This window comes from Hemitrygon akajei, chromosome 3, assembly GCF_048418815.1.
Source record: "Hemitrygon akajei chromosome 3, sHemAka1.3, whole genome shotgun sequence".
Lineage (NCBI taxonomy): Eukaryota > Metazoa > Chordata > Chondrichthyes > Myliobatiformes > Dasyatidae > Hemitrygon > Hemitrygon akajei.
The window spans coordinates 113697103-113710521 of NC_133126.1; the positions used below are offsets into that span (position 1 = coordinate 113697103).

The 13419-nt window shown below is 40.3% G+C and overlaps 1 protein-coding gene across 3 annotated transcripts in view; it reads right to left on the minus strand.

Moving 5' to 3' along the window:
- The window catches only part of wdr33 (WD repeat domain 33), a 134356-nt gene that overhangs the window by 8201 nt on the left and 112736 nt on the right, over window positions 1-13419 (minus strand). For all 3 annotated transcript variants that reach the window (XM_073040628.1, XM_073040626.1, XM_073040627.1), the window contains exons 17-18: window positions 10659-10755; window positions 3618-4092 (exon numbers count right to left, since the gene is read on the minus strand). In XM_073040628.1, the coding sequence (XP_072896729.1) occupies window positions 3618-4092; window positions 10659-10755 (572 nt within the window). The remainder of the gene's footprint in view (window positions 1-3617; window positions 4093-10658; window positions 10756-13419) is intronic.

The following is a 13419-nucleotide window of genomic DNA, read 5'->3' on the forward strand; positions in this document are numbered from 1 at the left end:
TCATTCCCAAAATCATTCTCATGAACCTCCTTTGAACCCTCTCCAATGCCAGTACATCCTTTCTTAAATAAAAGGCCCCAAACTGTTTACAATACTTCAAGTGAAGCCTCACTAATGTCTCATACAGCCTGAACATTACATCTTTGATTTTATATTCTAGTCCTCTTGAAATGAATCCTAATATTACATTTGCCTTCCTCACCACCGATTCAACCTGCAAATTAACCTCCAAGGAGTCCTGCACAAGGACCCCTAAATCCCTCTGCACCTTGGAGTTTTGAATTTTCTTCCCATTTAGAAAATAGTCTGTGCTTTTACTCCTTCTACCACAGTGCATGACCATACACTTCCTGACACTGTCTGCCATCTGTCACCTCTTTACCCATTCTCTTAATCAGTATAAGGCCTTCTATAGCTTCCCTGCTTCCTGAACACTACCTGTCCCTCCACCCTTAAACTACTAACCAGTCTGTCTTTCAACTATGGGAAGAAACCAGGACAATCATGGAAAGCACATGCATTGCACGAGGAGGACGTGCAAACTTGTTTGAAGTTGCCGGGATTGAACTCCAAACTTGGATACCCAAGCTGTAATAGCATTGCATTAACCGCTATCATGGTGCCCCATTGAATATTGGAGTTGTGAAAGCAGTATAAACTGTTCCTATGTCAATATCCTGTGCTGCACTGTCCAACACAAACCAAAAATGCAGCATATTTGTACAGAGCCCTGGTGAGACCACACCTGGAGTATTGTGTACAGTTTTGGTCTCCAGGGTTAAGGAAGGACATCCTGGCTGTAGAGGAAGTGCAGCGTAGATTCACGAGGTTAATTCCTGGGATGTCTGGACAGTCTTACGCAGAGAGGTTAGAGAGACTGGGCTTGTACGCGCTGGAATTAAGGAGATTGAGAGGGAATCTGATTGAAACATATAAGATTATTAAGGGATTGGACAAGATAGAGGCAGGAAATATGTTCCGGATGCTGGGAGAGTCCAGTACCAGAGGGCATGGTTTGAGAATAAGGGGTAGGTCATTTAGGACAGAGTTAAGGAAAAACTTCTTCTCCCAGAGAGTTGTGGGGGTCTGGAATGCACTGCCTCGGAAGGTAGTGGAGGCCAGTTCTCTGGATGCTTTCAAGAAGGAGCTAGATAGGTATCTTATGGATAGGGGGATCAAGGGATATGGGGACAAGGCAGGAACCGGGTATTGATAGTAGATGATCAGCCATGATCTCAAAATGGCGGTGCAGGCTCAAAGGGCCGAATGGTCTACTTCTGCACCTATTGTCTATTGTCTATTAGATGTCAGTTCTACAACTAAGTCACAATTATTTACACTGGGCATTAGCTGTACACCTTAGCACAAATCTTGGTGCTTTGGTGTAGAACTCCTGATTAATGAGGCACTCTGTCCAAGATAAATTCTTTATAAGCCTGTGTAGTCTCCTTATCTTCTAGTTTTGAAAGCTGCCCAGTTGTTGAGGGCTGGAAGGTCAAGGACTGTACAAAGCCATAAGGGATGGCTAACCCAGACTTATGAACATTTTGATGGCGAAACTCATCACGAGTGATATACCAGTAGAAACAATTGTAATTGTTAAAATGGCTGCTAATTTCGATCCATTAATGGAAAATTAGAAAGCAATCCAAACATACACTTGTACACAACAATGAACAATCACTGATATCATCTCAATTCTTGGTTCTGACTTTGTAGATTGTCAGCATCAAGCAGCTTATCTGAGGAGGGAGAGGATGCAATTCAATGGACCTAGTAGAAGATAAGGTCACTGCTTCTTTTAACATAGCACTTTGATTTCAAGCACAGTAAAGGATTTATCAATAGACTTGAGTGCTTTGAGATATGGCTCCATATCACCCAGTCTAAAATGATCCTGTAGGGTATTTATACTGGTGCTTCTGTAAACAGATACGTTCCTATTTTTGATATTTACCAAATGATTTGACATGACTGATGGTATTCTTCCAAAGTAATACAAGTTATATTGGAATCCCTACATCTTATCTAGTATTAAGAAAGGAGTTCACAGCTCTACTTGAACAAGCTATCCCAGGAAGCAAATATTTGCCAGTGGGCTTTTCTTGCTGGGCAAAAGAAATATCTAGACGAGGCTTGAATGAGAATAAACTGTTTTAGCTATTGGTGCAACTGTGCAATGGCCTGATTTGCTGCTTGCTTGTGGCCAGCTTGCAGCCAAGCTTGAAGAAGCACTTCCATTTCCTATTTCTAAGAGGTTCCAGTGGTGCAAAGCTTGGTGGACATTTAACATTTGATTTGCAAAACACTCATGAATTTTCAAAATGATCACGTGAATCAAAATCTGGTTTTTGTTTGCCCTGAGGTGGGCACCACCAATTGTCATGTTGATCAAGCTGTGTTCAAACCTTCAAAAATTACTTTGAGACAGATTTGTTTACATTAAAACCAATTTGGAGACACAAATCCTGATGGGTTCTCATAGAGCATAAACAGGCTGAACCTCAGGAGGTTTGTCTTCGTGCCATCCCACACTGTGTGGGCCATTCTGCAAGAGACCATGTATAATAGTAACAGGCTCACAAACATACCACATTTTCAGCTCTGATTCCCACATAATTCACAGAACAGGATATGTTACATTATCACCAGCTTCAGCTGCTAAATAATTCCTCAATCTCTCTTGACAGGTCATGCAAGAAACATTGACAGATACATTCTGAACTGCGAGCAAGTGACTGATAATAAACAATTAACATAATCACTTCCTCCGAAAAACTCTGGAAATCTGTGTACATTCTCTTCCTGGGTTGACACATGGGTTCTGTTATCCCCTGCTAATGTTTCTGTTACTCCCTTTCTATTACCATCTGATGTTAGCTTTGTCTATAACCTCAATAATTATGTTTACAGTTAAAAGTATGTGTTTCTTGTTGACTTTTGCTTGATCCATTTCAAAATAAGTTGATGGACAGATTTTAAATTTGGAAACTCTCAAGCATCAGAATCTCATGGTATGCTCTCAAATTTTCCCAATGTGGATTTTTAGGTTATGTTGCTTTCTTCAGTGTATGCTTCTTTGAACAGTTGAAAAAATTGGCCTCCAGTTTTCTGGCAGTGGAATACTTATGGAATTCTAAGCACATCACAGGATCAATGATCTCTCTCCTCAAGTATTATGTTACAATTGTAGGGACTGTGATGTACCAGAAACATTCACGTTTCTCTGGAACATATTCTTCACTAACTTTTGATGGCATGCACATGTGTTTGTGCATCTTGCTCTCATTTATGATCAATGGAACTGTTCACAGGTTTCCATTCTGTAAAGGAAGAGTTCATGTGCTATATTTTCATTACTAATTTGACCCAACACTCACTGGTTCTTCAGTCTACCACTAATGTAATTATCACCCTCCTGTTACCTGCTGTGATTTGCTTTAAGTTACAAAAATGTTTAAAATGCACTTTGATGGAAGGATTCAGTAGGCTGGACCTCAAATCAAACTATGCCTTTTGAAATCTACAGAATTGAGAGTGAAAAGAGACAGGATTCCTAATTAAATAAAAAATCATATTAGTCTCCCACTTGTCAATTGTCCAGAACTTATTCCCACCTGTCATCTCTTCTACCACGAAAACGTGCATCTTCAGGCTCCCGTGAGAATCGATCATCTAAGGGTTTCCTTCCATCCCATCCTTGGGGTGGACCCCGGCCTGGGCCCCTGTGCTCAGGGTCCCCAAAGTCCCTATACTCCTGATCAGGAGGAAAATCCCGCTGAGGACCAGGGCCTCTCCGCCAACCCTCCTCATGAGGCATTGGGCCCATGCGGTTTTCAAATTCCCGCGGTCTGTGGCCAAATCGTTCATCCTTGCGGAAATCGTCATGAAACTGATCAGGTCCTTCAAAGCGATCGTGGAATTCCTGGGGTGGGCCATGTCTCTCTGCAGACCCTCTGTTTTCTCGGGGCTCCCCCCAGTCCTGAGATCCCCTGTACGGTGGCCCCCGCTCGGGATCACGCTCAGTACTCTGATCTCGCCTCATTTCCTGTGGATGGTTCATGTGATGGTTTGGCGGACCATGAGAGTCACCTGTCAAGATAAAATTATTTATTTTAATTCAAACAGATAAACTACATGGGCACAACAATCTGAGATTGTTGTCAAGTTAAATGTGTTACGTAAACAATCATGACTCTATTACATTGCTAAAAAAATACAGCAGCTAAGACTGACAACTTAAATTGTACACGAGTCACATTACATAGCTGTCAACATTGAATATATTTTCTGAACCATCTTCAAGGAAGCTTCTTTCTTAAGATGAAGAACTCTCTGAATTGAAGACTACAGAAGCAGCACTTGGGGACACAAGGGCACAAAATGGGTGACAGACTTAAATATTCATCACCAAACATTTCTGTGACTCCAGCATTGATGAAACTGAAGAAGCCCGAGTGACAAAAATGAAACTGGGCCTATGACAAATAATGAACAAATCAGCATGAGCCAATACTTAGTACACATTGTCCTTACTGATTCACTTGCCTACAGCACCATTGCCCTTGTGGGGACCTCTTCTACCCTGACAGGCCCTAAGTTCACTATCTTAGTGGGACAGTCTGCAACAAGTCTAGCAAGTCAAAATTGGACACCTTTCAGCCACAGAGCAACACACACAAGCATCTACAGAATCTCGTGTGTTTATGATTAGCTACAAAAGTGTATATGTAAACTCATGATTTACAGATCATGAGTTTACATTCCTCATTCTAGCATGGTCACTAAATTAGGCAACCAAGTCAGGTACAAATGGAGCATAAGAGTGCTGGCAAAAGAACCATGCATCTCGGAGCTGCCAACTGGTGAAGCTACAACATAGGGATGGTAACAGATGTAGCATGTTACAGACTCAGTGAAGGAGTCCCAGCAGTAATAGGTCATATGAAAGCTCTAAATAGCAGTGAACAATTAAAGACTAAACCAGGATAGGATCCATAAGCATGTTTATCCTCTCATCACCGGTAACCAGCCCAGTTTGTGCTATGCCAGACCTCTTTAGATTAAGAACAAGAGGTCATTTTCACATTTTTGGCACATGGGTATTACTAACAAAACTTGCATTGCTGCCCACCTTTAATTGTCCTACAAAAATTGAGCTACCTTCTTGAACTGCAAAACCTTTTTTGATGAAAGTGCTCCATAAGGGAATGGTGGGAAGTTCCAGGTTTTAGACCCATTGACAAAGAAGGACCATAAGATTTCATAGTGTGTGACTTGGAGGGAGTCTGGTGGTAGTGGTGATCCCACGTGGTTTTCTTCTTGGTGCTAGTCACAGGTTGGGGGGGGGGGGGTTAGTTTAGAGCAGTCCAGGTGAATAATTACAATGGACTATGTAAATGGCACATGGTATGCCTGTGGAAATGTTTATGGTGGTTGAGGAGACTGCTTTGTCCTGTGTTTATCATGGTCTTTATTGGGGGCTTTGCTATTGCAAATGCTTGGTGGGTGGAGGGTGTTGATGCTTTTTTGAGAAAGTGGGTCGGGGTGGGGAGGGTCGTTGCTTTGCTGCTGCTTGTGTGTGGGAGGGTGTTTTGGGATTCCAATGTTTTAACTGACAATCATTCTTTGGAAAACTCTTTTGCTTTCACGGATGTCTGTGAAGAACAAGAATTTCAGGATACATATTGCATACATTTCTCTAATATTACATGGAACTAATTTTGTTGGAACTGTGGTCATCCAGGCAAATGAAGAGTTCTCCATTATATCCCTGACCTGTGCCTTGATGGAAAGGCTTTCAAGAGTAAAGAAATAGGTTATATATCTGTTAAAGGTAACTCTCCATCTCCCCCACCCCAAACATTCATGGAGAAAGATTTGGTAGTAATATTGTTTATGAACATTGAGTAGTGGTTAACTTTTTTTTCTTGTCGAAGATGACCACGTTGGGAGAAAATGTTACTTGCCAGTTATTAACCACCGCTTTTGCTGCACACCAGCATTAACTGCTTCATTTGTTGTGCAGTTCAGAATGGAAATAAATATTGTACAATCAACAAAGAGCCATACTTCTGATCTTAAGATGAAAGAAAGGAAGGTCATTGATGAAACAGCTGCTAGTGTTTGGGCATATGAAACTGCATTAAGGAATTCCTGTAGCAGTGTCCTGGAACTGGAATGATTGACTTTCTAAAGCCACAGGTACTTTTGCTGCGTCAGAAATGGCCCTAACCTTTAGCACACTTTTCCCTTAATGTTTTTAACCTGTTTTACTGAGGCTCTATGATGCCACAGTCAGTCATATACTGGCTAGCATGACGTTATTACAATTTCGGGGCATCAGAGTTTGGTGTTCAATTCTGGTGTCACCTGTAAGCAGTCTGTATGACCTTCCCCTGGAAGGTGTGGGTTTTCTCTGAGTTCTCTGGTTTTCTCTCTCTGTCCAAAGATGTACCAGGTAGGTTAAGTGGTCATTGTAAATTGTCCTGTGATTAGGTTAGGGTTAAATTGGGGTTTTTGGGGGGTGCAGGGGCAGCACAGCTTGAAAGACCAGAAGGCCCTGTATCACTAAATAAATATATCATGTTTGGAGCAAGGCTATGATGAGGTCTGGAACCAGGAGAAACCTGATTAAGTCCAAACTGGCCATCAGTGAGATTAATCAGTGAGTTGGTGATGACTCCATCACCATCAATCTGGAAATGACTAGAAGTGGACTGATTGGGGACTGTCCTGATGAAGGGTCTTGGCCTGAAACGACACCCATACTCTTTTGCTGTCTGGTCTGCTGAGTTCCTCCAGCAATTTGTGTGTGTTGCTTGGATTTCTAGTATCTGCAGATTTTGTCTTGTTCAGAATCCTTGTAGCTACTTTCAGTCAGAAGTTGGTATCCTATGGCAACTTCCCTGCTTTTGTTTCTGTTCACGAAAATAATCACAATCACGATTGAAAATAAGGCGGAAGTAATAAAGCAATAGGAAAGAGGTGAAACACCATCAGTCATTGGAAAAGTGTTAAGCTATAGTCGGTCAACGAGCGGAACAATTTTAATGGAGCATGTAAAAGGCCCTGCTACAATTATTACTAAGCAACACCAGTGGTTTAATTATTAAAATACATATGTTTCTTACGTGTTTTATATGCATAGAAAGGTAAAATATGTACTATATATTAAGACAAACGTTTGACTAACGGATGCTAAATAATACCGGATGTACCTGGTCCGACTTCAAATCCGACTTAAAGATGGACTCAGGAACTGAACTCATTCATAACCCGGGGACTGCCTGTACTTTTAAGTCATTTCTAGATTACTTATAATACCTAATACAATGTAAATGCTATGTAAATAGGTATTTGTTTAGGGAATAATGACAAGAAAAAAATAGTCTGCACGTGCTGAAATAACGAGTGCTGGAGAGAGAACTCCGCGGATAAAGGGGGCCGACTGTACTGTGTTTGTCATCATGGAGCAGAATGTACATTTGTAAATCTGGTGAAAATGGTGAGGGTGGAGTACTGTGGGAGGGGTGTGGGACAGGTAGCAGAGAAGGAGTTCCGGGGTGAAGGGTGGCATGGGTGCAGACACACTCAGCCCTGAGACACCAGGCAAGGTCTTTTGATTCTAAACAATTGGTTTATTTTTTCATACAGAATGTCTCTCTGGTGCTTCCTGCTCCCTCCTCTCTCCCTTCCCTTTTCCCCCCCAACCACAATTCCCCTCTCCCACTCTCAGCCCACATTAGAAACCCATATTTGAATCATGTTTATCATCACTCACATATGTCAAGTTTTCTTTCAGCAATACAGTGCAATACATAAAATTACTACAGTACTGTGCAAATGTCTTAGGCACGCTAGCTATACATGTGTGCTTAAAACTTTTTCAATACACACTGCAGAATCTCACCTACAGCTACAGTATCACACCAAAATATCTCGAAGAACAAAGGTATTAAGAGTATGGGAGCAACATTATGTGCAAATTCCCCAACAATACTGTTTTCTTTTGTTATTGCTGGGTCAAATTCCATGTTCTCCTTGTCTAATAACCATTGGAATTCCTTCATCATAAGCAGAGGTTCAGTGTGGTTCACTTACTCAAGAACAACCAGCAAATAGAAATATACTGTAGAGTCAGAGTTATATTGCAAAGAAACAACTCTTTTAGCCCAAAACTGTGCAAGCTACCTTTCTGAACTAGTCTCATTTGTCTGTGTTTGGTCCACATCCCTCTAAGCCTTCCCAACCCATGTACCTGTCTAAATGCTCTTCAAATGTTTTAACATACTAGACATGCCAACTACACAACACTGAAAATTCATGAAATAAAAAGCTGCATCATTAACTTTACTATTGTCAGATCCCCTTCAATGCCCTGCTGGTTGATACAGACCAGATACTTCACGGAACTAACTACTGGGTAAGCTGGCTGTCCTGCTGTTTATGACTTACCCTGATCACCATGAATCAAGACTGTGATCGAATAGATTCCACTTGCAGAGATAACTGTAGCACCAAGAATACTCGAGAAACCCAAGACCACTCAGAATAAAAAAGGCCAGCATGACTGGTGCTCTATTTACCACAATAACTGATTCATTAGCAGCCCTGGCTGTGGTGTGAGCTATCTGGCTGCTCTCACACCACTACACAAACCTGCACACTTTTCTACCCTAAGGAATGAGGACAAGAAAATGTGAATATCACCAAATGGAAATTGTCGTCTAATTCACACTATCGTGACTTAAAATATATAGTATACATCTTTCTGCACTTATCACTGAGTCAAAATCCTGAAACCTCCTACTTAATATCATGGCAGTGTATAGACTGTTTGGGTAACAGTGGTTCCAAGGAGGAGCATACAATTTATGCTGGTATTACTGCAAATGTTCACATGCCATGAGTAGAAATGAATTCTATAAACTTAATGTGGGAGACTGCTTCAAGAGCAAGTATCATAGGAACTTTTAATCTTTTTTCTTCAAAAAGTAATTATTTTGTAATGGGTGTAAAGCAATTTTTTTTTAATGGAAAGTTAACTCAAAACACTTTTGAGGGCCTAGATTTCCTGAGAGGTCCTCACCGCTCATTTCAACTGCACAATGACTGTACACGACTTATGGAGATACACAGCAGTCACTTTCTGTTGTGCTGGGAAATCTGGTGTTGAACATGTGCTGAGTTAGACTATCTAGAGCTTGGATGGACAGAAACAATTTCTAGTGAAACAAAGAGGTCTATGGTTCTTTATGATAATAATTGAGTTTTTCATAAGTGACGTTGAAATCAAAACAGTATGGTTAATTTTAATTGGAGTTGATCATCTTTGAATGTTTGTAAACACCACTGACCTTTGGTAGCTCAGACCCTAAAAGCTATGAGTTTTGTGGCTCAGCTTATCAGGGGAATAGGGGAGGGAGGGAGGAAGGAAGCAAGGAGACAAGTGACCACAAGGTCTCTGTGCTCGTAGACTTTGTCAATCAGGGACTAGTTTCAGGGTTGGGGCTGGAATGTCTCAGTCACCTTTGCATGAAGATATTAGACATAGTTATTCCACACTATGCTTTTCAGAGAGACAGGAGCAATTTATTTTTTATATGGTAAGAACCAAGCACTGGTTAATAACCAGCCATCCCTTGGAACTTCATAGCTCTGGGTAGAACAGCACCTATGGGCGGCCAGTTCTATTCTTGAGTGAAGGGAGTCTCCACTGATAACCGATGAAATTCACTGCCAGCCTGGCACTTCGCGTGAGTGGTGAAGATAAAATGCGAGTGTGGGTCTGTTGAGTCACAGAGGTCTAACTCATTACCAAGGTGAGTCAAACAGAACAGTCTTGCAGCTCTATTTGGCTTTGTACATTAGTTTTGGACAGTTTTATTGATTGAAGAATAAGCTGAACGGCACTTAGAAGAGAAACCTGGAAGCAATGGCAATCTTTACTGTTTAAAAAAAAAAGCCTTCTTAGCTTTGTTGATTTTTTTTTAATGAAAAGTGTCCAATTCAGTTGTGCATGAGAAAGTTTATAAATCATTAAATGTTATTTATCTCATGAAAGCTTAGTAAGAAATCTACTGGAAATGCAACAATTTATATGCAATAGCACTCAATTGTCTGGCCAATAACAAATGATTGATACAGGTTAGTGAATATTTTTGGCAGCTGTATGCAGTTTATTGCAAAAGTCACTTCCTATTTAAAAAATAATCACTCAAAATAAAACAGCTATTGACCTAGGCAAAAAGCATCCCGTCACAATTGGGGTCTTATATTCTGATATAAAGTATACCAAGGCTTTCAACACAAATGCATCTTAAATCTTATTTAGAACTGTGACAAGGTCAGTAACATCATTTGTAAAGCCCATTTTAATTTTGAGACTTCTACATGTATCTGGCACACTGAAAATTGTTTATAGCCATCCCACCAGCTCGGCAAGAGTCCTACATATAGTAATCGTGTATGCTTATTCCCTCTTGTCACAAGTTAAATGATACGGTATAAAACAGAATTACTAATAATTCAGGATTTTCAAGCTTCTTTAATAACCTTCATATACAATATAATTTAACAAAGCAGCATGAGTTTGGAGAAGATGATCTCCGTTTCTGTTGAATAAATCTGTGCATGTGCTCTGCTGCTCTTCTCACCTTTGTTTGGCCCAGGACCTGGAGCCCCTTGATTGGAAGCAGGCATACGAACTGGTCCCTGCCCCACCATCATCAACGGTGGCACCTGGTTTGAAGCCTTTTGTTAGGAAAAAAAAAGTGAGTCAACTATGAGACCAAGATAAACTTCAAGCAAATCAAGATTTACAAATGGATCTTGCCTTCTCCCCTATCCTTTCCAGTCTGTAAAGGGTGTTGGCTCAAAATATCAACTGTTTATTCCCTTCCATAGATACTGCCTGAGTTCCTCCAACATTTTGTGTGCATTGCTCAGGATTTCCAGCATCTGCAGAACCTCTTGTTTTACAAACGAGACTCAATAGATTTCATATGACACACAAACAAAAAAGAGATAACACTTAATATATTATATACATCAATTTTTGTTAAATCCAACTTCATCGAATGATGAAAATTTATCAGAACAAGAATTCATCTTCGTGAAACATTAAGACTTTCTCTTTCCATAGACGCTGCCCAACCAGAAGTTGCAGATGTTGAATAGAAATTAAGTCACCCATAAAGGAAGGTTTATGGAGGCATATTTTAGATATAGTGAAAAGACAAAAATGGGGGTCAAAAGAAAGGTGCACAGCATGAATTCCAATCCTCAACATCTCAATTTGCCTGCAAAAGGGAGCAACAGAAACGTATGTGTGTATTTATGACTTTCTTCCAATTACTGGGCTCATGAGCTTCTCTCAGTTTTCTAGCAAGTCATTAGGTTTTGGTAATCACATGTAAGTATTGCTTCCAAAAAAGTAAACAGATGTATCAATATTTTTTATTTGAATAAAGAGAGCTCAAAAGCATACTCACAATGCCTTGAAAAAGTATTCAGCCCTCATACTTTTTACTGTGTCATTTTTTTTAGCAAATCTACAAAACATTTTGCATTATGTTACATCAAAATTCCAAAACCTGTCAACAATTTACTAAACATTAAAAAATAAAAATTCTGAGGCTGAAGAAGTATTCATCCCCTTTGTAACAACTACACTAACTTTCCTCAGGTGCAATACATTACCTTGCCAACTCACTCAAGTTGTTGATGTAGAAAATTGGAGAATCACCTCATAAGAATAAATACTCCCCGCTCTCTGTAAGGTCCAACAGTTTTGTAGATTTTCATCACACCAAACAAAAATGAAGATAAAAGAGCATTCAAGACAAGTCAGGGATATAACAGAGAAGCACAAATCTGGGAAAGGGTACCAGACCATCTCAAAGGCACTGAACATACCTTGGAGCTCTTGTGAAAAAGTGGGAAAAAAATGAAACCACAGCCACACTGCCTAGGTCAGACTGTCCCTTTAAACTTAGTCGCCAGAAAAGAATGACACTTCTAAGTGTGGCTACTGTGATAACAACAATCACTCTGCAGAAGTTGGTGGCGTAACTGGAGATGAAGTTCATGGCTTCACAATCTCTGTGGCCTTGCACAAAATGGGTATTTATGGAAGATTAGCAAGGAGGCAGCGCTGACTAAAAAAAAGCACATCCTTGCCCAGAATGACTTTGCAAAGCATTACTTAGAAGATACTGAGATACTGTAGAGATGTGGAAGGTGGTCTTGTGGTTGGATGAGATTAAAATGGAACATTTTGGTCTCAACACTAAGCTGTATGTGTAACATAGATGTAATACTGCGAAACAGCCAGATAACACCATCCCTACTGTAAAGTATGGTGGAGGTAGCATCATGCTATGGGGATGCTTTTCAGCAGAATGGACTGGATATCTGAGCAAGATTGATGGGAAGATGAATACTGCTTAATACAGAGAGATCCTGGATAAAAACCTACTAGCTCCTGCCAGGTGGAAGCAGGACAAGGGCCTAAAGCACATTGTCAGCAACCACGGAGTGGCCTCAGATGAAGAAAATTGATGTCCTTAAGCGACCCAGAGTCCTGACCTTAACACAATCGAACATCTCTGGCAAGACCTCAAGACTACTGTCCATCGCCTGTCCCCAACTAACCTGGCACAGCTTGAGCAATTTTGCAAGGAGGAATGGGCAAATCTTGTTCCATCACATTGAGCAAGTAGCTAATAGAGACTTATCCAAAAAGAATACTGGCTGTAATAGCTGCAAGAGTTGATTCAACAAAGTTGAATTAAAAGGGGATGAATACCTTTTAACTACTGACATTTCAGTTTTCTGAATTTGTAGTTTTTCATGCTTTAGCATTTTCTCTATTTTTTGGGGGGCTCAACTTGAAAAAAAATCGTGTGGTAGATAAATAGAAATTCTAAATTAAATTGATCAAAATCCCTGGTTGAAACACACATCTATGTAAACAAAGGATTTGGTTTTGAATACTTTTATAAGGCATTATATTCTTCCTTTAATGCATGGCGTACAATGATGTTACATCACATATTCCCTGGACTCTATGGTGTTGTGACAACAGGAATCAGTACAATAGTTTCACTCTGGCTTCCAGAACTTATTAGATTCAGCAACATCTATCCAGAGTACCCTGTTATACCTTCCAAAAGGAGGAAACTACTAGAACCCTCAAGATTATTGAGGGCTCGCTTTTTGCAAATTTAGGGAGAGGTCCAATAACATCCAAATATTGGCAAGGTTGGAATCGTATACACAAGTCACAGTCTTGTCAGAGTTGAAGGGCAACAAAAAACTTAGAGGACATTACAAAGAAACACAAGACTGTAAAAGGATTCAATGAGAATGGGAATTTTAAAATGGACCTATTGCTCAGCTGGGAACTGTTGTAAG